Source organism: Magallana gigas, chromosome 6 (genome assembly GCF_963853765.1).
Source record: "Magallana gigas chromosome 6, xbMagGiga1.1, whole genome shotgun sequence".
Taxonomy (NCBI): Eukaryota; Metazoa; Mollusca; class Bivalvia; order Ostreida; family Ostreidae; genus Magallana; species Magallana gigas.
The window spans coordinates 11,034,829-11,061,972 of NC_088858.1; the positions used below are offsets into that span (position 1 = coordinate 11,034,829).

General features: G+C 34.0%; 1 protein-coding gene and 1 long non-coding RNA gene across 6 annotated transcripts in view; one reads left to right on the forward strand and one right to left on the reverse strand.

Moving 5' to 3' along the window:
* LOC105347718 (high affinity cAMP-specific and IBMX-insensitive 3',5'-cyclic phosphodiesterase 8B) overlaps positions 1-18,010 on the reverse strand; it is a 61,942-nt gene extending 43,932 nt beyond the window's left edge. The window contains exons 1-2 of one of the 5 annotated variants that reach the window (XM_034468238.2): positions 17,810-18,010; positions 3,904-4,116 (exon numbers count right to left, since the gene is read on the reverse strand). In XM_034468238.2, the coding sequence (XP_034324129.2) occupies positions 3,904-4,116; positions 17,810-17,872 (276 nt within the window). In that variant the 5' untranslated portion in view covers positions 17,873-18,010. Of the gene's footprint in view, positions 1-3,903; positions 4,117-5,437; positions 6,130-17,809 lie in introns of those variants that run through there. The other 4 variants (XM_034468236.2, XM_034468237.2, XM_034468244.2 and 1 more) reach the window with 4 other exon arrangements.
* A 7,194-nt stretch (positions 18,011-25,204) lies between these two features.
* On the forward strand, positions 25,205-26,311 carry LOC105331586 (uncharacterized). Its single transcript, XR_010715141.1, has 4 exons — positions 25,205-25,360; positions 25,460-25,642; positions 25,764-25,979; positions 26,201-26,311. It is a non-coding gene; the product is annotated as an uncharacterized lncRNA (long non-coding RNA).
* The last annotated feature ends 833 nt before the right edge of the window (positions 26,312-27,144 follow it).

Genomic DNA, 27,144 nt, shown 5'->3' on the forward strand with positions numbered 1-27,144 from the left:
TATCATAGAAATTTACCCTCACAAATCTTCCTATTTCTTGCTATAACTAGTATTCGAACGATACGTATTCAATACCACTGCGCATGTGTGGAAAGAAACAGCGAACGTACAGGTATGCTTGCATCTCAATATCTGGGTCCGTCACTATGAAACTTGAAGCTGCAATTCTAAAAAAAAATTCTAAACTCAAGTCTTGAGAATTACTCAACTGAGAATATTTTCAGACTTGAGAACATTCTCAGGGGTAAGAATATTTTATGGCGGCGAAATCTGGTATATATTTATCTCGTTATTCTTACGTCTCATTTCTTGTGATATCTTTCATTTGATTCAATAAATATTTGCTTTTTATTTCGTCCTAAGTATCTGATTTTATCGTCACCATTGTTGTTGATAATGAAACCCCAGAAAATCGACCAACTTAAGTGGGTTTGTTCAAAGCGTTTGTATTTTTTCGAAGTTGGAGGACACAATAATGTTGGAACGCAAATTCCTATAGTGTTTCAGATGAGTTGATTAAGAAAAACAAATTTCTTGACATAAGTAGTTAGTTAATCCAAGCTGGAGGACACAACAATGTTGGAACGCAAATTATTTTAGAATTTCAGATAAATTGTTTAAATAAAAGAAATTTCTTGACGCAAGTAGCTAGTTAATAAAGACAACATACGCTTTAACTATACACATCATGTACTAGTATATATCGTTAACAGACTTATGGACACACGAAGGACAACCTTCGGTTCAGGTGAGCTTAAAATTCATAACTGTCTGGGAATAAATGGATCGCACACATTTCATACGACTTGGATTTTGTGTAAACATATGCATGATAATTCCGGTTGCTTAGGAAATGGGAGAAATACGTGTGGAAGTGATTGCATCTCCATTGTATGCACTCCATGAACAAACAGACGACACACGCCCACTGCAGAACCATAATGCACGTTGTCTGATTTCGAGGCCAGGCTCAATAAACATTTTCCTTTGATTGAATTCAGTATTTTTTTCTTTTTTTGACAATTTCAGGATCTCTTTGCGTGATTATGTACGATAGCAATAGGTGTTCGATATACATGTGTTATATGCTGCTCAAGCAATTAAGTTGTCGAGTCTTAAGATTTATAGACGTCAACATGAGGGATTTGGGTTGATCCTCCAACTCTATCACCCCCCACCCACCCCCAAAAAACCCTCCTAAAAAGTCGAAACAACAATGACGACCACACAAGCGGTTATGTTTACGTTACTTTCCCATTTTTAAAAATGAAATTTGATCACGACTTGTTGTTCATGTTGTGTTATACCATATATATCAGTTACAAAAATATGATATAACAAGAAAAGCTGTCAATGTGACAGCAAACCGGGTCTTCTTTTGTGTGAACAGTATCCATAATCCATTTGCCAACCCTGAATATTGATAAACGCTACCCATCAACAGAAATGATGTTCTCTATTTGCAATATTATGCGAGAATATGACTAAGTTCAACAATTGATATTTTTTCAATAAATTACCAAAAATCAAAATCCAAGTAATATGCACATCTCTGATATTTGCACAATTGTTCTGAAAAACAACAACTTCCTATCATGAAAACTATAGGATGAGTTACCCGTACAATAGGGGTACCCTTTTGGCAGCCGCTCGACCGCTCGCCCGCCCGCTCGCCTGCTATTTTCACCATTTCAAAAACCGGATTTTTTGCTGTGGAAAAACTGTTGAGAACTAACAGTTCAGTAGCTCTTAGGAGAAATTCGGGTTGCCATGCAATATCCACAACAGGTCAACCCTAATTTTCATACTCAAGCCAATGTTTTCATATACGCTAATGGCTGGATACGGATAAAAAATGGACGACAAGGATGAACGCAAACTACACCTTTCAGTTTAATAAGAATAAACTGTTCTTATTCCTGTAAAATTACAACATAGATTCCTTAATAAACGTGCGAAATTGAGAATACAAACGTTCGCGAGATCATAATGATGCTGGTTGTTGATGTACCAGAAGTACACCCGTTACAGCTTACATCTTGCATGGCACCAGTTTCATTCACTTTCAGACTAGGATATTTTCATATACGAGGATTGTTAGAAATGTTCTAGGACAAGTTCGATTGTAAGGGGACTATTCGCATGATCCCAGAGAAACTTTTTAGATTTAATATTGACAAATTTTCTAAAACAAAAAGTGTGTAAAGATTTTATTTTTTTTACATTCACAATAAAAAATATACAGCTTAACTATTTTAATAAGTTAGGCTTCACGGAGCATGTCCGTTTTTATTTTATTTTTTATATTTTGTACGCATTTTTCCTTATTAAGAAGATGTACATTTCAAGCGCATAAAAATAAACGATATTTTATATAACATCACAATAACGTATGAAGGTCATTTTGTGAAAGTTTCAATTAAATTGAAGAATGTTTGACCGCTTCGCCGAATATGGACGACCAACGATAGAAAAATGAGTCAAAAACGTTAACGTTGATGGACATCTTGTAGCACATGGCCGTCATTAAATTTTGTGTGCACGCAGAAAAATCTCCGATCGCGATGGAGGCCAAAAGGTTCTTAGATGCTGCTATTTTTATAGGACAAAAGTTTACTATTGGAACCACAGAGGTTTAAAGATGGAAAAACTGATATCATATTGAGCTCTTTCAGCACCCCCACCACCATACAGCCCGTATCTTGCACCCATATATATATATATATATATATATATATATATATATATATATATATATATATATATATATATATATATATATATATATATATGTGTGTATGTATGTATATGCATGCTCTTTTTCTGTATCAAAAGTCGAAACTGCGTGGATAGACATTTTTCGGACCTAAACGATCTACGAAGTGCAACAAAAGACATAATACAGAAACTTGACTATTAATGGTATGAACGTGCAATTTATATATGGGTTAATGCCATGAAAAGAGTGTGGCACTAAAAAGGTGTTTACTTTGAAAAAAAAGTGTCCCGATTGCCTTTCAGTAGTTTGACGTCACCTGACAAAATATGAAATGGTGCTCCGTATAAATCTAATTCATGCAAAGTATAAATCGCTGTATCTTTTGAAAAAAAAGTTAAAAATCATATGATTTTTGCATACTTATTTTGAATTGGTAGCTATTTAATAAAACATACGTCATCCTATAAAGTACACAGTAATTTTGTCGCAAATCACTCTGTCCGCAAACTTTTTTAACAACCCTCACATTTTTTCATCTTTTTGAAGACCAGACGCTTTTGAACAACGATTCTTCGCTGAAGTAAAACACCTAGACCACTGCACCGATGGATACATATTGTAAAATATCAAACGGATAAAAAATCTCAATAACTGATACACTGTCAAAAAGCATAGCAAACTGAAAGGGATAACAAGAAAACTATTATGACAAAATAACAAAAAGACTGAGCGGACGAGAAACAATAATCTATGAGCATTGTATTGTGTGGTATAGACCAGTCAGATTGGTAATCCACGCATTTTTATTTGCTAAAGAAAATAACAGAGACATGCATTTGCTTAAATTCTCCTCCAACTTTTGCTTGTAGTGAAAAACGTTGAAGACTTTGAGACACTTAGAGTGCTCATCTAAAGGAAATAAAACAGAATCGGATGTAACATTATGCTCTTCATAAATGATGACTGAAACGTGAGCACTAATGTCAGGAAGCAGTGTTTTTCTAAACTTAAACTTACATCAGATATTTAGCGAATGTTTAAGTATCTAGATAAAGCACTATACGAAATAATCAAAAATGTGAAAAAATACACATCAATAGATTAATAGATTAGTATCAGACCAAACAATGGAAAAGCAAATTAGTGTGAGGTGTTTTTGGTTTGGCCTCAAGTAATCTAAATACCATCTCATCCTGCAGATCTATCAAGATTTCTTCGCTCAAGCTAATGTCCTCGACCAATATTCTTTTAGACGATCTAGAAGGTTTTTTGTTTCTATGGATTTTGTTGTGTTTTGTGTTAATCCGGGAACTGACAAAGGGCTTGGTGGGAGAGGATCGCTCTGGAGAGTAGTGCGGGTAGTCAGGCAGAGTGATCGCTACACTACCCAGCTTAATCTGAAAGAGAGAGAGAGCCACAGGAGGAAGAAAACTAAGAAAAAGCAGGAAAAATAACGGTATTAAACATAAAATGATGATAATGAGAGAGAGAGAGAGAGAGAGAGAGAGAGAGAGAGAGAGAGAGAGATTTTAAAAAAAATGTTTAACACTTGAAAATGTTTCTTACAATGTTTTTATATGTTTAAAGCAAAATCGCATATCTGGAGCTCTTCGATTGATACAAAAAGCAAATATCAAAGAAAAAAAGATGCTGAAGAAAAATCCATTTTTCAATAACTTCTATTAGTTTAACTTTCGTTTTGTTAGTAATAAAATTTTTATTATGCTTCATATTCGTGGAACAGATTTTCAGCAACATTACAACACGAACCAACTGTTATACCAGTAATATAAATATCAAGCCACGCTTTCTCTCCTTTTCCAGATTACCTAAAATGACCAGAAACGATCAAGTGCCCTTCATTTGTGTTTTTTCCACAGAACAATAAAAGTTATCAACCATTATCAGATAGTTCTGATAACAACAATAAATCACATTTTCACCCAGACTCAAACAGCGATTTCCTGGCTCTCGTTAGATGGACAGAGACAAACTGACAGACAGACAGACAGACGTCCTGCAGACGTTTACAATCAAGCAATGGAGCCAGACAAATTTCGCTCTATATATGGCAACAGTCACCTGTAGCCGACGGCGTACGTCTGGAAACTCGTCCAACACATACCGATCTCCCATGAGACAGAGAACAATTAAGGTGGTTCTCTGTTTCTATGAGATTAGGATCGGATCGAACGCGCGAACATAATCTTCATTATAAGGTTCTCCCCTAAATCAGTTTATCACACACTACAATATTACGGTTATCAAAAATAAAAAGTAATTAACCTTGTGTCATAAATAAGTATAATACGAACAACAGAAAACACCAATGTTATATCATTGATATTCATATTCATATATATTTAATTAATATTAATGGAAAGCTGTCTTTTCACATATCGCACAACAGATTGAGCATTGCACAATATCTCGTTGCTATGGAAATGATGGGGTACTTGAATGACCAAGTATCTTTTGGAGAATACAGCTTTGCTTTTGCGAAAAAAATGAGACACAGTGTGTACAATTCTTGATTCTCTATTATATGAATTTTACTATATACATTGATTTTATAAATACTGATACCAGATTTTAAACATAATCTCCAAAATGTGGGAAAATCAAATCAAATTGGTTCGTTTATTATAATTAATTTGGTAATGAAGATGCTGCAAATCTTTTTGAATAAAATTCATTTTAAAATACTACTCTGAATACCTTCATCTGAACACTGGTTGTTTGCGTTTCGACTGCATTATTTGATGTTGTTGATACTTCCTTTTCTCTACAATCTTTTCGTTTTTGTTTTCCGGGTGAAATTGGGCGGGAAATTGACGTCACTTCTGAACTGTCGGTTTTTATAATGTGAGTATGAATAGTAGCACTGTACGAACCGCGGGGTGAATTCGATTCGTCCGAGTCTCGACAGTATACAACACCTGTTTGGTTTACATGAATGCTAGGTGTACATCCCATCCCGACTGCCAAACCAAACGCTTCCAGTAATTCCAACAGGCGAAAACAATATTGAATTAAGTATAAAGTTTTGTTGCCACTCTTGGAAAAACTTAAACATTTCTGGACAGCTTATCACATTTCACATTTTCGTGAAAACACGGAAGTAAATGGAAATTCCGCCTAGCGTGATACCGCTGTTTTTTTCTGAACAAACCGACTTACAATTGCGACATCCAAAGATATGACAACACGTATGACAAAACCTCTCCCTCTGTCCACAGAACAGATACTTCCAATCGATCACAAGTCAAGTAGTGTCACACCATTCGACACATGTGCGAAAAATCCTGACTTTCACTTGCAAAGAGATCTAGTGTAAAGTGATGCTTTTATTTGAAAAAAAAAACTGTCCCTATTAAACCCACTAGTATGACAACCTACGAAGACTCGGTGCTGACAATCCCGACTGATAAATATTTATTGGTAAACTCTCTAAATTTGATAATGGCCGGCACGAGTTCTTCTGGATCGATTTACCGATAGGCTTGCTTAGTTAAGCGAATGTTATCTTCTGTGGTAGTTACATCATTCAAATTAAGTGCTTCCGCAGTTTTTCTTCGCATTTTCATTTAGGCTGTAAAAAGGTGAAAACCTCTCTTTAAAGTAATGCTTGTTTTGAAAAAAAACCCGACTAACATTTTCGTCTTCCAGTTATGCAACATCCGCGGCTCGCGGCTTGTGCCAGCTAGTGTTAAGGATGAGGGTATCTCGGCGTGGTGCTCCATTGACGTCATCAATACTAGCGTTTCCGTGATGACAGATGAGCAAGGTGACAGTTTGTTGAGTTTCTTCACAGGTAGCGCTTACAGTCAAACATTTCTGTATAATTTATCTCCAAATCAATAATTTTCCGTATCTGCAGAAATCTTTGAAAAACCATCCATTTACCATTTTCATTTATTATTCAACAAAATTATTTAACTCTGCGAAAAAAATGCACCAATTTAATTATTTGATTTTTGAAAAAAATTGTAAGGACCGGATCGCCTACCAAATTAGTACCATGGACGCATATATTCAAGCACGGGTGCTCCAATAATTATACAACTAAAGATTAGTAATCATCCGTATCTTGGTCTCATTTTGTACAAAATGTATATCGAACCGAATATTTATCCTTTTTGCGATTGTTTTGGTTTGGTTTGAACATATCTTAATGTCAAGAAGGTTCCTTAAACTTAGAACGCCCTCTCCTATAAAGTTTTAACAAAACAATATCTAAACACAGTATAAATATATTGTTAATAATAGCACTAAATTTTGAAGGAATTAAAACAAGGAAGATATGCATGTATAATTCTAAAATATACTTGTTTGATCTTATTGGTTTTTCAAACGCGTTGATTAAAGTTTCTATTCTGTTTATCAAAAACTCTGCCAAAACTCTTTGTCTCTGGTAATGGTGAACATTCAAAACTGCACGATAGTTTATCTTACCTGAAGAACATGATATACTTACATCTTCCATTGTATTTGTATGTGATAACACTACGAACTGATTTTGTATTGTATAGTCCAATACATCATTGACTATCTTAATATTTATTCGTACATTTACTGACTTGTCTTTAAATATAAGTAATAAGGAATAATTCTTTGAATATTATGGTGTGATCAAATAATCTGTCATAAAGCCCATCGGGATTTATAGGGTTTGATCACCTCATAATACTCAATGAATGATTCCTTTGTCCTATAATCATTATTTTAGTCTGTCCCAAGAAAATTATTGAGCACATTTGAACGACTTTTAAAAAAAAAATACACATTCCTGTGAAAGAAGTGCAATTGAAATAGTTGAAAGGGATAATTTTCAAGATAATTTCATTGACACATTATCATCTTTCACTCGGAAAAGTTCACAGGAACGAAAACAGATTCCTTACGGAGATTTATGGGGAACGTTTACATCTTTTCTCCATTCGGAATACACTCGGAATACATCGCGCAATTTTTCAACGTTATTATCCGGGCTTGCTGCTATACAAAATCCCCGTAGACATCACATTTTTTTTAGCATTGTATTGAAACCTGATAAGCTAACAGGGGCGTTTCGACTGAGAAATCGTGGAAATTTGTCATACTTTTGAATGAACATCGTTTGAACCTGAGGTATTTATAAATATCAATCAATTAAGCAAAAAGTGCATCTTGCGACAGCGTTGTTTTTTTTTATAACAAAGTGGTTCATCCAAAAAATTGTACTTTTAACTTTTTGTTATTCAAATTTCTTTACGATAAACAAAATCATATAAGGCGTGAAAACATGTTCTCATCCAGGCAAACTAAAAGAGGTTACTAAATGTTTAATATTACGGTCACTTGTAGTCTGTTAAAATAAAATATATTTGATCTATTTCATCAAATCCCCATACATAACTGGGTAAGGAGCTGTTCTGGCTTTGACATTGTTTCAAGATGATATGTGTACATGTACCAGGTCATTTTCAAGAACATGTCAAGGTCACTATAAGATTAAGATATTGCCTGGTTCATATTGTTCAAATCCTCGAAACTGAATTTTATTGAGTTTTTATTAATATTGATAAAACGACAGTATAGAAAAATTGACACCACCAACTATGCAACACACTGTTTAACAAAAACAGTAGAAACATAAATGATAAAAACATTATTTTTTGCCACGAGAAAAGCGATAGTTGTAGATAAACATTACATAAACTTTACGCGATTAAATACATTTTTCCTACAACGTTCACTACTCTCGTAGCCACATAGATCATGATAACAATTGAAGATATCATTCTCGTAATTTGTCATCTTATAGAGAACAATATTTGATAGCTTTTGTACATGAGTCTGTTATTCTAGAAATTGTTTGCTATGCTCTTATAATGAAACAGTTTGTCACACTTCAAGTTAAATCAATACAGCATTTGACGTCGTTGCTATGATAACCGTCGTCAGGTGAGCAACGCGCATTCATGAGCGCGTTATGATAACTTGTCTGTATCTTTACGATAGTCAACAACGGCGTCAAAATATTTATATCCTTTTATTTTTTTTAATTCATTTCTAACATAATTGATAGTTATTCATAAAGAAAGTTACAAGATGATCAAGTTCTAGAGAGTTTAAAAATAATTCGTCCGCTTATGAATATACGAATTCTCATAGCCATCTAACGAATTCTCATGGCCATCTTGAGCTACATAGTGAGCACGGACTTCACGCACTGCTTATGCTGACGTCAAACTTTAAAGGCGCGACAGTAACCATGGTTACCTTCACATATATGGAAGAATAGGCTGTTCTTTCTGTGTAACGTGCTGATTCACAATAATGAAAGTTATGTCTTAAAATAAATAGGTTAATGAAACAGATGTAACTTCTATTGAGTAGCCTTTTAGAAAATATATTTTCTTGCAAGAAACTCATTCTCTTTATTCCGTCCCCATTCTAGCAATCAAAGTAAGCCTTCCTGCAGCTAGCCTTTAATATACATATGATTTAATCCATATTCCATCACATTTTAATTTCGCTGGAGATTTTGTAGATATATTCTGACAAAATAGGTATGAAAAGGGCTGTCATTACAAGGTTTTTCCGATAATAATAGGATCATATAGTGATCGGTAGTTTGATGAGAAAAAAAGTTTCAGGGGTGTTTCATATCGGCTATGAATGTATAATTAACAGAAATCACCCTTTATCTTCTAAACAACTTCAACCATAGATTAGTATTTGTCAGGATTTATGTGAACATTGCAACCAGATTCCAGAAAAAACTAATTGTGTTTTACTCTTTTCATTAAAGCTGCTTGGTCCGATTTTTTTGTAATTACAGTATCAATTTTTTTTCCATACAAATCATTTATCTTAGAAAGTGATGGGCTTTCTCCTATTTACACGAGCAGAATCAGTCTCCTTTCAAAGTTAGAAATATTCAAAGTAAATAAAAATAATTTCTCTTTGGGCAAACGAAAAAACAAACCAAAATGCATCACGGGAATGTTTAGAAAAGGAAACCGCTTGGTTTCGTCCCCCGAATGATTGGGGTTATTCAACCCGCATGCTATGCATCGATTGTAAAGAAAGCAGACTTTAGAAATATTAGCGAACAAAACGTACACATGTTTATTTGTAATTTGTCTGATCATTTCGACCTTTATTTAAGGCGATTTTAAATTCGTAATACAACTATTACCGTCTCGTCGTCAGGGGTGAAATTTAACATGAGGCGAAATAACGAGGTACCTTTTAATGTCGTTTGTTTTGTTAGCAAATTTTGTACGTATTTTTCTTCATTGAAATTTGACATAATTGACGGGTAAAAGTACTGCAATGTCTATTATTATATATATACTAAGCATAGCCATCGTTTAAAAGCGTGCATAAAATTTGATATAAAATCGGACCAAGCAGCTTTAATGTATGATTTGTTTGATACAAGAAACTCAAGTTTTTATTTTGCGATGTGGAAAATGGAGGCGGTCCCAATGCACAAGACTTGTTTATACTAAAAATGAAGGAACAACAAAGTCAGGCATCTCTTGTTACAGGTCTATGAGTAACGCATAATCAAATTTGACTCCATTTTCCATGTTCATTAGCAGTACTAGGTATTTTCTAGATCAATACAGGAGTTCATTCTGTCGGAATAAAAAATACAATGATAAAGATATCCATGTACACTGTATGCGCCAATTAGTGGCAGCTTCCATAAAGCAGAGGGAACATAGAATGGTTTTTATGACTGTTAAGTAAATTGCGCAAAGTGATGCTACTTTCGTTGGAATTCAGAAGTCCCGACGGGGTTCTCACCTATCGATTTTGGACCCTAAATGTTACAGTGTTTATGCACAATTAATGCCTTTGGTGTTTATGTCTTAGTGAACACCTCGACGCGTGTAACAAGGTCTATATAATATCGGCGCTAAAGCAGTGCTCATCTGATGCCTCGTCACTTTCGATATTAATCCTCGCCGAGTTACCTCGACAGCTTCCGTGTAAAAAGTTTACAATCACAACTTATATACGGAAATGTGTCCTTTGGGACCAGTAATATAGAAAATTATCCCGGGATTTCAAACAACCAATCACTGTATGCAAAAAAACATTGTATTGCCAGCCCCCACCTATTTTTTCCCCAAATACCCACAAAAACTGTAATGAAATAAAGTGTATTCAAATATAGAGTAAAATCATATTTTTGAATTAAACAAGGCATCTTGCAGTAAAAGGCATGCTTTTGATTAGCTGCAGGTCTGTAGCTTCCGGTCTGAAAAATGAAAAAAAAATTCGGATGGACGACCTATCCGTATAGAATGTGTTCGGAAATATTAAGGGTTAATCAGTCCAAAACTAGCGCAATTTTCTGTGCGCCGTAAATTGCAGGTTTTTTTTTTTGCTATGAGAGGCACTGTAGCTCCTAGGTCGTCCATCCGAATTTTTTTTCAGACCGGAAGCTACAGACCAGCAGCTAGCTTTTGAATGCAATAATGGAGGCGAAATAACAAAATTAGTTTCACAAAAAAAAGAGATCACATTTTCTAAACGAATACTAACCAATTATGGATATCAAAATTAAACTTTTTAACGATTTTGGATTCCGACAAACGCCCTTTGACATTGAAGTTTACCTACATAAATTGTTGTATTCCTTGTTTTTTAACGAGGCATGACGTTTTCAAAATATGGTCATTTACTCGTTGTAGTTTTCTGTCTTACTTGTTCTTACTGTATTATTAATGTTAATCCAAATATACATTTGTAGAACCACGTGACCAATTTTAGGCGGAGTCATGATAGTACATGTATATATACATACAATACATACCCTGCGTAAGTATGATTCAGACTTTATTTGAAGTCTTCCGATTATTTTCTTGAGCTAAACTTGTATTCTGTTTTAAATGGGCCCCTTTCTAGTCTAGTACTACTAGTCAACACCAGAACATTTAGATACTTTTAAACAATGTACGCAATATTAGGTATTTGATAAGCGTTGTCACTGTAAATTAACCTATACATGTATCTTTATTTTTAAAGTTTTTTTTTAAGTTGGGATAAACATATACTCCTTGTATTCCGAACGGTAGTTAATATTATTTGCTTTCCTTCTGTTTTAGGAAAAATTCTTAAAGGGACTTGGACACGATTTTAGATCAAAATTTAATTTCTTATTTTTTAGTTACAAAATGGTTTACTTGCACATTTTGAATGATTGACCAAAATTTGAATGTTATAATTTAAGTTATAAGTGAGATAGAGGGATAAGAATTCGTCGTTATGTAAACATAGATCGAGTCTTATATTTGTTTAAAAATAATGTAAAGTATGAAATTACCATGTTTCTTTGACAAAATTACTAGTAAGAAAAAGGCCAACTTGTACAATGTGTTTGAAAAATCTATTATCAATAGAAGAAAGCAACATTTGACTGAAACTTATACAAATAAAACACATATGTAAACAATAACAAGGCTCGAGCTTTGTTTACAAAACAAAGAATTCCAAACTCTGTATCTTACGTATACACACGCATATATTTACATTCTACTGTGTTTTCCCATTAAATTCTGTGATCTTCAAATGCCTCTAAATGCAACAAGTAGTCAAAGGTCAAATTGACGAGTTTTATTATGACGTCACAAACGTTGAACGCTGTAAACTGCAACGTCACAAGCGAAAATCAAAGTTCACGCTTGTGGCTGTTACTGTGGCTCTTCCATTAATATTAACTTACCCTTAGGATAAGATCGGAATTTTAAGGTATAATTCATATTTGCAGACAAGGCAAGAAGTTAAAAAATGTAAATATAAGCATTAAATCATGATTTTGTGAAGTATACACTCTCATAACTGCCGCGGTGTGTGCATACAAATTTTCATAACGCGCGTTACTCAATTTGTATGCACACACCGCGGCAGTTATGAGAGTGTATACTTCAAAAAATCATGATTCAATGCTATAATAAAGGTGAAAACTTGAATACAATAATCTACATAGAAACTGGCTAATTATTATGGTCATAACCGAGGCCTTGAGAATAATTGTATTTTCCCGCGTTTCGTCAGTGTAGCGGGAAAATGTTGTATTCACGGTAGTCAGGTTTTACTAATCGTTTGGTCCGGTATTGACCAATGGGCGGCAAGGTAAGTAAATAACTTTTTTGTACTCGCTTGTACTCGATAGAGCAAATTTTTTGTTTAAAGAAAATATTTCTTTGTCGGAGAAGTTGTTTTTCCCATGTTATTATTTAGGAAATAGAATAATTTAAAATTATATGTAATATGTGAGGTCCTTCACAACCTTCTTGCATCGTTTAGCATTGGCAATGGATACAGGTTTCCTAAAAAAAATTCACGATTTTACATCGTTTTTATTTCTAGGTTTTTCCTGGCTGGCTTTGATGTTCTTTATATAAAAGGAATGTCATTTTTTGGTTTCATAAAAGGAAAGCCGGTTTTTTAAAATTTTTCATGAGGTTACTTATCAACGTTGAAAGGTGTTATATAACCTCATGAAAAGAATGTTACTCCAAATCCCTGCTTACCCTTTTCCTTAAGACATTCTTTAAAGGGACTTGGGCATGATTTGACTTCAAATTTTCAAATTTTATTTTTCCATTTTTAATGTTTATACCGATAAATATAGAAGTTTATAATGCAATGTCAAAATCTGAAAGTCAAATATCAAGTTATAAGCAAGATAAAGAGTTCGTAATTCTTTGTTTGGTAAACAAAGCTCGAATATTGTCATTTTTAGCCGGAGTCCTGGCTGTAGGCAGACAAATCGCCAATGTTGCTACAAGTTGCTGTCCTTTAAAAAATGACTACAATACGTGGACCATTTGCATGTGTTTCCGACGAAAACGTGAAAGCCTTAAGATTATCAGAGATTCCACCGACTCTAGCCCTTTGGTTTTAACCACTAAATGTGTACGTTGTATTACGTATACATGTATGTATAGCCCTGCCTTTTTATCTCAGAATTTAAAGGATTCATACTTCTGAAATAATTATGATCTATCTATGAATGAAGTTTGCATGTATAGTATCAGGCATTTGGTGAATTCTACTATTTGCGCACACATTACGATTCGCACTACTTTGTTAACTATGCAGTGACAGCTTTGTGTAAATTAAAAAATTCATATTTTGATGCATTTTTCTTGAGATTTAAACTTTTATAGTGACATAATTATTCAATCATACTTAAATGCTTAAAAAAATTTAATCGGGAAGTTCTCTAACCTCGCCTACTATAAATGTAAAGTTAAGTTACATGTGTATTCGGAAAACAACAAAACATTGCAAATTATGCTATTTGATGCATGTTTTAGTTTCGGCATAACATTAACTTATTTCATAATACTGATTGTTCATACCACATGCCAATCATTTCTTTAAAAGGAATACTTTGTTTCTGTACTGTTTACCGACAACTTTACAATTACAGCGCCTTTGAACTTATGTGTGCATATGGCACGGAATCCCGATCCAGATGCAGATAAACGTGTGCTAGCCTGGTTCCCTGAGCTACTTATTACCCACAGGAACCAGACTAGCTCATGCGCAGGCTGAATTTTCCCCATAGCATCCGGTTTAACCTCGCTTATGTATTTTCTGCGTGGACCTCAGGGTCCACAACTTCAAAAGTAAACAAAAAACCAAACAGCGTCAAAGTAAAAGCTTCCGCTATACCAAGTAGTTACACAAAGAGCCAGTTTTGTCAAAAGTCTTTTGTTTGTTTTTTTTTTAATTTCAAGAGAATTGTCTATCTTTTTTAGTTTTCTTATTAATTGCGTGTTTTAAAAACAAGACTATGCATTATGGACACATACAATTGAAGAAATGGGGATTGGATTTATAACGCTTGTTGCAAAATTCAAGGCAGCAACTGTTGAATTTTTTTCTGCTAGACAGACATATTTTTGTTTATAACCGCTTACAAAATTTGGTCGCTCTCTGACGCTTTGCCGACATTGAAAGCATATGAGAGAGAGAGAGAGAGAGAGAGAGAGAGAGAGAGAGAGAGAGAGAGAGAGATAGAGAGATATTTTCAGTCTTTACTACACAATATGCATAAAGACACATCAAAAGAGTCCGGCTTTCAGTACTTCAGTACTTTGATTTACATACTAGTATGTATTGGTGTAAGTTTCAATCAAATGTATCTTTCTTTTGTTGAAAATAGTATTTATGAAGATATTAAATTAGTTTAAATTGTTTTTACATGTCATTTTGTCTACGAAATGGTAATTCTCTACATTACATTTTTGTAAACAACTATAAGATTCGAGCTTTGTTAACATAACAATAAATTCTTACCTCTGTATCTCGGTTGTAACTTGACTTTAACATTCATTATTTTGGTCAAACATTTAAAATGCACCAGTTAACCATTTCATACATAAAAAATAAAAAAAAAAATTTTGATCTCAAATCGTGTCCAAGTCGTTGAAAGGTGTTATATAAAAGTTTATATTACATATCACAGAAAATGAACACATGTACCTGTAGCAAATGTTTGATAAAATTCGTATGGCGTCCAGCGTACACGGCTAGCTGTATGCAAGGTATTTATGTGTCGGTGTTATTTGTTAATAATGAGTATAATTAATACCTTCATATAAATTGATTCCATTTGCGTGACATTTTTTTTTTTTAAATTTTGATTACGAACATGTATTATCAATTACTGAAGACCTTCTCATAATTATTTCCCATTTAATCAGAATCGTTCTCTGAATGTACAAAAGGAATATCCAACACAACTCAAAACAAACCCATGATTAAATTTTTAACGATTCAGTCCTAATTTGATTTACAGCGATTGGAAATTTCCTTCTTTGATTTATCGCTCACAATCGCAAATATTCTTTTAAAAAATTCAATTCGTTTCCAGAGATAATCCACTCCGTGACCATGGCAATACATAATGAATTCGTGAAATTTTATATCTAAATCATTACAATCTATTTGTTTCCTAGTTGCCACAGCTGATCGTGTTTTATTGTACACGAACACAGAAGAATAGTCGTTTTGCTTACTAGCTCAACTTTCAAAGAAAGATCTTAGACAGTATTGTGAATAGGGGAGGACATTTCAAATCAAATCATCTTTACAGGAACAAGATAGTTACTGAAAAATATTCAAAACAATTTTTTTAAATTGTAGTTTTTTTCCCTTCATTTTCATTGTTTCGTTACGGTATTCGGATGTCTAAAGTCTGTCCCAAGATATTTATGTAGCACATTTGGCCGATTTTTAATAAAAATACACATACTTGCGAAAGAGGTGCAATTGAAATCGATGAGTGGGGAAAATTTTTAAGGTATCCTCTTGACAAATTACACGTATCATTTTTCACAGGACCGAAAACAGGTTTCTTACGGAGATTTATAATGAGGAATGTTTACATCTTTTCTCCATTTGGAAGTCACCCAGAATACCTCGCGCAATTTTTCAACGTTATCATCCGGGTCTGCTGCAATAAAAATCCCCGTAGACATCACATTTTTAGCTGTGGATTGAAACTAATTTTCATTTCATTGAATTTTAAGCTAAAGGTGGCGTTTCAACGGAGAAATCTTGGAATTTTTATACTTTTGAATGAACATCATTTGAATCATGAGGTATATATAAATATCGAGTGATCAAACAAAATGTGAATCTAGTTATAAGCAAGATAAAGCGCTCGCTATTTTCGTTTTGTAAACATGGCTCGACAGTGCATTTTTTAAAACATGGTTTGTGTATTTTTACAGCCTTCAATTAATTCTGATTTCTATCTGCGCGTCGTTAATTTAATTCAATTCTTTAGAATAAAGCTATGAGGATTATTTAAGTTGAGTCATGCAACCCATTGGGTCAAAGTGGATAAAAGTAAATTTAAAAAAGAAAATCGTTCATCTAACTTGGTTCAGGCCAAATAAGTTAGACAAACTCACTTTTAATCTCACTTTTACAAAAGGGGTATACCATGCCAAGGCAAATAGATTCATATCAAAAGTAAGCTCAACTAGGTATTATTGTCCGGGGTCCGAGTTTTACATTGTTGGTCAGGTGAGCGATGCGGTCCATGGACATTATTGGGTTTTTTAAAATTCTTTCTAAAAGTATGAAGTGATTTCTAAGATGTGTCATCGGAGACGAGATGGAATTTGATAAAGACCAACTTGTTCCATGTCTGCGATATATACGTCATTACATGTATTGTTAAATTAATTCCAACATTAGCCTAGTCTTCTGACGCGTTATGAATCGATTTGCTGGCCAGTGAGTGTATAGAGGTACATGTATATATCAGCAAAAATTTAAAGAAGAACCTCTTTGTTTCAAAACATTTGCTGCTGGGAGATTAACTAAGTTGTATAATTAGTTTCTGCTAGTTGCAAACTAAGTCCTCTTTTCTTTGTTCTAAATTCAGATTTGTTCGATAAGTGTTCTGGTGAAAGAGAATCCACACCGAACTACAACACACATCGAAATCCCAGAAAACATAAAACTATTAAATTTGTCTGTTCAATTGGAATCGTTGACCGATATTTTTGGTGATTGCTATTATCGTTGGAGTAAGTAGTTTTATTCACTTCGAAAAGCTCTTAGATGCTTTTATTCACAATATGATTTACCAACAACGCCCTCTGTCGGATCAAACGCACTTTACATACTCAGTTCATTTAGAACATGACACAGTTTATTGGAAAACTAACACCTCCATGTAAGTAGATTAGTAACCCAATTCAAGATTATAAGGAAAGTAAAGCTCATTCATATTCACAAGAACAAGCTGAAAATGAGAATTAATACACTTTCCGAGCCTAATTTTTGCAGAAAACCCCCAACCCGATCCATTCATATCAAATACAGATGAAACCTTACATAGAATAGAAGAGAAGTAAAAGAAATGAAAAGTGAATAATGTAATTTTGCTACAGCATATTGGCCGATTTTGTTTGGATTAAAAAAAAAGCAATATATATTAACTTAATAAGTCTGAGAAACAAAATTGTGTTGGACTTTGACATAAAGAGGTTAAATTTTTTGTCACCCAGATTATGTTACTGGGGATTACCATGAACTAGGTCACGGGCTACCAACCTTCTGTCTCTCCTCCTGAAGACGAGGCAGTTTGTACTGAGAGGACATTCTTCTGGACGTCATACAACCATGAACTCCTCACACCGCCATCCAGGAGAAATAAAGTATCCTATCAAGAAAACACCACTTCATTTCAACATTGAAAAAAGCCATGTAACCAGTGTTGTTGAAACGTGTACCTCAGTCTTAATAGCTAGACTTAGCATTAATCAGTAAACGCATTGCTAGTCCCTTTACAGTAATGACTTTAAGATTAATTTTTTAGACCACTATTCAACGTAACCAGCATTTTAAATCTCTACTTTTAAAATGATTTTCAAGCGATCTGAGTGGAATAAAAGATGTTTAAAAACTTTAAAGGTTAGTTAAGTGTCAGTTTAAGCCGTAGATATCTATTACGTTCGAGATTTCCAATCTGTTTTTCCGTCCAAAAGGGTCAAAGATCTTGTCACGGCAGATTGTATTTTCTATCAATTCCATCGCAGCGTAACAAATGACGCAAGCGACTATCAATGACTGCAGTTCAAGGTGATTGATTTTTATCAAATACCGTCATATGGTTTCTTTCAAAATCGATCTACACTTAACATATATATTTGAAATCAATATCCGATGAAGTTAAAGAGAAAAGGGGGTGTGGTTGACTTTTTAAATTTGTTCTTACATAGAGTTTCAATTTCAAAAACTTTTCTTAAAATATTGATATTTTTCTCAGTGGGTAACAAATGCATATAAACATAATCATTATGACTGCAGTCAGGATGTTGAAAGAATTCGGAGGCATTTATCGTTTCTTCAACAAAACAAATTGATATGCGCAATTTATTTATCAATACATGCATTTACTCTCAAAAATCACATCAACTAAAAATATGATACATTTGCATCAAGAATATACACTGTATATATTTGATGCGATTTTTTTAATATATAAAATGTTTATTTCGTTCATATCCTTGGAAGAAAAAGAAGCTGTGTACAGAAAGTAGTTTTGTAACGTAAGTAAGTTTGTATCGTAAGATATGAAGCATCGTGAATATGTCGATAGTAAAATATCATTCATCAAAAGATCGTGAATCGAATGCAGTTGTGAATCGTAAGCAGATGTACGATATATATAGACAGTTGTGCATCGTAAGTATATTGATCGTAAGATATTGAGTACCAATAGGTTGTATATCATAGGTTGTGTATCGTACATGAACGTTGTTGTTTATCGTGCGTTGTTATATAAATAGTGCCTGTTTTGGAGGGTAACAGTTGAACTTGAAGTTGAATTATGAGGAAGAAACTGGTTGCATGGTTATGATGTCCATGAAGCCCTCTACCAACATTGTGAAATTCATGGCTCCTGGGTCAGGGGTTCTGGCTCTAGGGTGGGGCCAATATGGCAATATAGTAAAAATGTATTTAATCTTAGAAAATCTTCTTCTCTACTCCCATATATATTTGTTAAGAACTAAATGCATGATTATGATGTCCATGAAGCCCTCTACCAGTATTGTGAAATTCATGACCCCTGTATCAGGGGTTCAGACTCTAGGGTGGGGCCAATATGTAAAAATGTATTAAATCTTAAAGAATCTTCTTCTTTACTCCCAAACGTGTGGGCAAAAAACTGAATACGTGATTATGATGTCCACTAACTCCTCTACCTAAATTGTGAAATTCATGGCCCCTGGGTCAGGGGTTCAGGACATTGAGGGAGGGGGGGGGGCAATAAAGTGTTAATGCATATAATGTATAAAAATCTTTTTCTCTGCTCTGACACATCTGTATGAAAAATTGACTTCTTAATTATGTTAACCAGGAAGTCCTCTACTAAAATTTTAAATTTCATGTCCCCTGAAGTATGGGTTTTGACTCTAGGGCAGGGCCAAAATGGATGTATAGGTGTTAATGCATATAATGTTTAAAAATTATCTTCTTTACTCCCACACACCTGAAAAGAAAACTGAATTCATGATTTTTTAGATCAGATCTTTAAGTTTTTTGCCAAAATTATACGTTTCATACACAGGGCGAAAAACAATCTTTAAGCAAGTCCTTAAAGGTGGCTTAAAAGTGGCGTAAAGGTGGCTTAATGGATTTACAATCTTTAAGCCACCTTTAAGTCACCTTTAAGCTGAGCTTATAGGTCCTTAATGTCCAAACTTCTTTAAGTCACCTTTAAGCCATCTTTAAGCTACCTTTAAGCATATTTAAGTGACATTTACGCTCCCTTTAAGTTGTATTTAAACCATCTTTAAGTTCCCTTTAAGTCAAGTTTGATCAAACTGAACAATAAAAACATATATTAAATGCAAAAGCTCTTTTATAGGGATGGGAGGGGGTGATCCGAGTGATGATATATTTTTCAAGGAAGGGGGGGGGGTCCCAGGCGCTTTTAATTGTCGCTCAATAAAACACAAATCGCTATCATCAACAACGCTCCGATGGACACAGATTGCCATTATAAAATTCTTTATATCTCTGTATCTAAATTTCTGCATGAAATTTTATTAAAGTATGTTTGTTTCCTATTATAAATTAATCGGTGAATCAATCTCTCTCTCTCTCTCTCTCTCTCTCTCTCTCTCTCTCTCTCTCTCAGTTCATCCAGCTATTAAACAAAATAAAGATAATGAACCAAAACTGCATGATTTAATTTAATAATCGGTTGAAGGCGTTTATTTTTTTTCAATTCTAATTATTTCTAGGTCTAATTCTAGATCTGCTAGATACATGTTAAAGACGAAAAAACTCTCAACTGCCTTTGTTATATTGGGCAGGATATTACTGCTTTGTTTGTCTAGACATAGTTTTGTTCGTTTGTGTATATCTAATTAGAGACTGTTTGTCCAACTTAACAAATTATGTAAATGCAAGAAACAATCTTTTTGAATTACTTTTTAATAGGCTTGATGAAACAATTTTAATTAACTCACATTTGCTTCTTTGGGGTAGTGACAATTTGTCTTACAATACAAACTGCTTTATTTTTTCAGCAGTTCAAAAGTTCATTAATGAGTCTGGAAGATTTAATAATTAAATTCCTTTTTGCTTTTGCTTTTTATACTGTACATTAACGTTATCTACTATATATTTGCAATTACTTTGTAAATGTATGTCCATGAATTTAATTATTATAAAGTCAATAACTATAAGTAACATGTAATATTACATGTACTATGACAATTGTATATATTGTATGTATTATCATTAGGAGAGGAACTTGTAAGTTGTAAGAACTTGTTTCCGATCCTTTTGTGTTACTTACACAATAAAATATGTTCAAATCCAACTTAACAAAACCCCTGGAACTAACACAGAATATACAAGATATACACAACAGTTGTGTCGTGTGCCCAGGTGCCCGTTTGTGTATATCTAATTAGAGTCTATTGTTTGTCCAACTTAAGAAAACCCCTGGAACTAACACAGAATATACAAGATATACACAACAGGTGTGTCGTGTGCCTAGGTGCAAGTCAGGGTTTCTAAAGGCGTTGAAATCTTAGTATGTACGTGTATACGATAAGTCTAGTGAATAAAAGTTTATTTACATTTGTAATTCATTTTCAAAGTATTATTTCCTAACTCTGGGTTTTAAAAATTTTACGTCTACAAATTAAAGATACATGTATGTAAGAGTGAAATCTAGAGGCTAATTAATTCCTGTACCGGGGATCATAAATAGGCGTTAATTGTTTAAATATATGTGTCACATACCCGGCCTGGTACATCATACAATTGTATGTGAAAGTACATGTATACATCATTTGCAATTGCCACATGCAGTAAATACGTCACCCGTAACCGGTAATATTGTTTTTTATAGAATTGATAGTCTAAAAATCATGTATACAATTAAATATTTAAACATACTGGAACGGCGCCGTGATCATGAAAACCGGAGAAATTGCGTAGAACTAATACCCTAATAGTTTCAATGCATTTAATAAAAGAAAATTAATGATTTCATCTTCTTCCTTTCATTTCATTTAGCTATGAATTAGATGAATATTTATCTACTCGGTTTAAATTTATTTACTAAGTAGGCCTACTAGTAATCCTAACGGTTTCCATTTAGGTATAATATTTTTTTTTCACTGAAGATCAAGTTACGTATATCATTCTAAATACTAGTATATGCATGCATGCTATTTATAAATTAGATATAATTGATTGTTACCATTTGAATGGAAGTCAAAATCTTTTCAAGTAAAAATTACACATTGAATACATTGATTCAATACCCATTGATATATAGGATATAAAAACCACAATAAATATGTAAGTTGCCGTGCCGCAGAGGATGATAAGTGATGCTGGTGTACAAAGGGTCCTTGGTTCAATCCTCGTCTTGGGCGTTTTGATATTTTTTTTCTTCATTTTTTTGTTAGAACAAAAACCGTTTTTAATACCTTTTCTATCATTATCATATAGTCAATATATTTTGTTGGTAAATTAAGCACAAAATTAAATTAATAGATTTTTTAATGGCTTCAAGGTGGCTTAAAGAAGTTTGGACATTAAGGACCTATAAGTTGTCCTTAAAGGTGGCTTAAAGATAGTTTTTAAGCTGCCTTTAAGCCATCTTTACGCTTTCTTTAAGCCATCTTTAAGCAACACATATAGATTAAAGGTGGCTTAAAGATCGTCTTTAAGCTACCTTTACACACCTTTAAGCTATCTTTAAGGAGAACTTAAAGATGGTCATTCATCATGTGATAGTTCTTTTTAAAAGATTTTAGACAGGGAGGTGGTCGTCATCACAAATTTATAATTTTTCTACTCCAGAATGAAACCCAATTAAATGAATATATGAGACTTCTCGACAAGTTTGTGTATGAGTTACATGCTACTCAGGTGACTGTTAAGGCCTATTGTTTTTATATTGTAAGTTGTTGTGTATCGTAAGTTGTTGTGTATCGTGAGTCGTTGTGTATCGTTAGTCGTTGTGAATCATATGATGTAATGCATTGTCAGCCACTATGTTTTGTATATTGTTGTGCTTCATAAGTTGAAAGTAAAAAGTCATATCATAAGTTGTTGTGCAAGTCATCATGTGTTTTAATAAAGTCGATTTTTATATCAAAATTCATTGCACAGTGAGTCTTTGCAGGCACGTAGCATCAGGGGGGGCCAGGGGGGGCCTGGCCCCCCCACTTTTTCTCGCAGCAACAAAATTGTTAAAATTTACATATAAAAAAATGAATTATAGAGGAGTTGGCCCCCCCACTTTTTTGGAAGTTAGTAAAAAATTGGTATTAAAAATTAGGAAATGAGTAGTCAAATTGAAGTAACCCCCCCCCCCCCCCACGGATTAGGAATTTCATGATTGGGAGGGAAAAAATTTTTTTTGGAAGTATAGTTGAGTCTACCCCCCCCCCCCCCCCCCCCCCCCCACGGATTAGGATTTTGAAGATTTTTGGAAAACTTTAAATTTCCCTTTTTTTGCTTGTCAAGATTTTTTGGATGGGTCTGGCCCCCCCACTTTCAAAAACGATGCTACGTGCCTGCTTTGTGATTACTGATCAGTCTTGTTAAATGAAACTGAATACCTTTACAATCATTATACGTGTATATAAAAGTTTTGATTATGCTATACTCAAGCTTACATGACCTATTTTTAGGTTTATCGAAGTATTTTCCTTCATCTTTATACATAATTCTTTTTCTAAAGGATGTCAATACAGTCTAAAAATAGCAACTCAAAATATAACCGGGTCCTAGCTTCGCCGCTGTTTTCATATATTCTATGGTATATTATAAAAACAAGTTGCCTAAACACTTCGGCGTTCACTTTACGCGACTTTAGAAATAAGCTCAATACAGGAAAGGAATATCTAACAACACTTACATTGCTGAATGTTTGTCAACATGCATACTCGAATGAGTTTCTTTTACGCTTAACTAAAAATCGATATCCCAATATGTTATAATTTTAATTATCAATAAAACATGCAAAACACAAGAGGTATGAAGTGATAGCATCTCAAGTTAACTCCTATGGCTTAACATGCAACAACGTAAAACCCACTATACTATCTGGCCCCGGGGCCACGAACGTCTTGAGTCGAACTCAACGGTCTTTTTCTACTCAAGTCTGAGAATTTTCTCAGATCTCTTGAGTTTCACTTAATAAAGTGTGCCACGAAAATAGAGTCTCACTCAAGCTGAGAAAAGTCTTGAGTTTTTCTCAAAGTATCTGAGATTGCTAAGCACCTGTCTCAAGCGTTTCACTCAGCATTCAAAATGGCTGCCAGACGTATCCTTCTGTGGAATATGATGCGAGTTCCGAGGCGAACAGTGCGAGACCGTAGCAATCCATTAGAGCTTTTGTCCGAGGATGAAATTTTTCAAAGGTATCGCTTTAGATCCGCCACGATCTTCTTCATTTGTAGCTTGATTTCGGACCCCATCACCCACCAGACGCAACGAAGCTGTCCCTTACCACCCCTTCTACAAGTCTTGGCAGCTCTGCGGTTTTATGCCACTGGGTCTTTCTACCAGCTGATCGGAGATTCCCTCTGTGTATCCAAATCAGCTGTTGGGCGTGCAGTTCGAGCAGTTACCTCCCTTTTATCTGCTTTATCTGCAAGATTTATAAAGTTCCCTTCACAAAACGACATTTCATCTATAAGAACCAAATTCTATCAATTGGCTGGTAAGATTAATAACATTAATTGAATTAAACTCATTCCATCAATACAGAAAATCATATCTTACCATCGTTTAGGGCCGTTCCTAGAGCGAGCGTCTTGTTTTGTTTTTTTTCCAAGGGAGGTCACTCTAAATAAAATACGTAAAGTATGGAAAGGCCATAGGACAATTATTAACTTTTTTTAGGCTATGAATTTGATAAATATCATACAACACTATATTTCAAACGACCTTATATATGCAGAGAGGGCTGCGTGAAAACATCTACCCATTGATATTATATTATAGTCTTTCACCTTTAGCCTTATCAGATAATTCATGAGAGAAAATAATGAATAAACTGATAAAGTGTGGTTTTATCATAAACGTTTTAGAAAACTTGAGCACAGAAAAAACCAAGTCTGCGTATTTTCATTTTTACTGGGAATGTTTTCATATTTGTAAAAAAAAGAAAATCCGAATGTGTGAATGTAAACTTAAAGTTATAAATTCATATTATTAAAGGGTTTCCAAATGTGGTATGCTGTGTCGATGGGACTTTAATTCGTATTCGATGTCCTGTGCAAAACGAGGCAGAATTTGTTTGCAGGAAAGGATATCATGCTCTAAATGTCCAGGTCATACATGCAATAATTTCCAACACATATCTGAAATTCTCTCTCTCTCTCTCTCTCTCTCTTACATATTTGACATATCGTTATGGAAATGAATTTATAATTATTCTAATATCCAATCCTAAAGCCATCCTAACTATTTTATAACTATCCTCATTAAATGAGTATAAATTGTAGATGGCTTGCAATGCTACATATCGTTTTGTAAATTGCGTTGCAAAATGGCCCGGAAGTGTACACGATTCCCGTGTATTTAAGGAATCCTCACTAGCCAGGATATTTGAAACTAGTAAGTATATAAATTCAAAAATCAATTTCTTTCATTAAAAACAAGAATTTAAAAGGATGACAAATAAAATATACATGCATATATATTTTTCATACTTAGATGCGCGCACAGGTTTGATCTTAGGTGATTCAGGTTATTCCTTGAAAAGATATTTGATGGTACCCTACCTGACTCCATCAAACAGAGCCGAAGAAAACTTCAATAATGCATTGTGTAGTACAAGGGTAACGATTGAGCAAGCGTTCGGTATCCTCAAGAGGCGATTTCCTTGCCTTCAAATAGGTAATATGCTCAAATGCTTAGAATATTAGAATGTAATTTACATGAACATGTATATGTACTCATAATACTTTTTCAAGTACAAGTCTCTTACTTTTTGACTTTGTTTTATTTGTATTTAAAGGATTACGAGTTCAGCCAGAACAAGCTTGTTCTATTGTGGTGGCCTGTGTTGTGCTGCACAATCTGGGCATTGAGCGACAGGACATCGTTGACATCCCACCGGTCAACAGACAGATAGTGGACGAGGTCGCATTGCCAGCTGTGAACGGAGGTCGGAATGAAGGAAAGGCAGTGCGGGACCATATTGCACAGACCTTTTTTGCAAATTGATAAACTGGTAATTATCTGAATAGAAAACACACACCGATAAATTCAGAAATTAGATAATTTATTGTTCACTGATTAATTTCTCCTTCTTTAACTTCAAAAGATGAATTTCTTCTTTCAGTTTCTCCTTCTTTAATTCCATGACTTCCATTTCCATCTCCATCTTTTCCATTTCCTTCATCAGTAGCTGTTTTTGTAGATCAATCAAACTTTGCTTTTTGTTGGATGTAGATTGACCACAATGACTCACAGTCGGGGTTTTGGGAGCCGGAACGGTTGAACTGGTGGTGCTCAGAGATGATGACGTTGACTGGTGGCACTCCACGCTCGACTCGAAGTCCGAATAAAAAGCAATCTTATGCAATAGAACACTAGCGTTTAATGTCACTTTTTGTGTTGTTGTTGTTTTTTTTTTTACAGTTGACATGAATTCATAAAGCACTTGGTAAATCGCCATATTAGTTCCTATCGCTCCTCAGCTGCCACGTACTAGAGAACTGTAGCAATATTAACGTTTATTTAGAAATAACTCACAATTTTATTTTTTTAAATGATACAGAAGGGGTTTGTGCTGAACATTCACGTACACGTATTTATCGCTCAAATATATTCGTTATTCGTATCTTTGTCGTAGGCAAATTGAAATTGTCGCGTAAAATTAATACATGTAAATGTTGAAATATGTAATGGCGTAAATTATTAATCAGCATTAAAATTTAATTTCCGTATCATTACAACAGAAGATAGATGTTACGTTATTCATCGCTAAAATGATCTTAAAGATTATCAATAACTTAAAATGAATTATTCACAGAATTTAAAACATGCAATGCAATCAAACAAAGATTTCTATCGTATCAACCGCATAAAAATATGTTAAGTACATTAAACCAGTATTGTATAACGTTTTCGTTTTGTTTCTAAATATAATTAAAAAGATTGTACGCGTGAACAGAACAAAATAAATTAATATACGCAGCTTATTTACTACAGGGCGTATTTACCACAAACTGTTTAAAATTATAGTATCATACATAATTGAAGTAGACTTATATATTGTGAACAGTAAATTTTGCGCTTTATTCTTCTTTAATTTTGTTAAGCTAGGCCGTGTCCTTATCAAACAATTATTCTGACTGCTTTAAAATCATTAATTTTTTATTGGCTGTTGACCA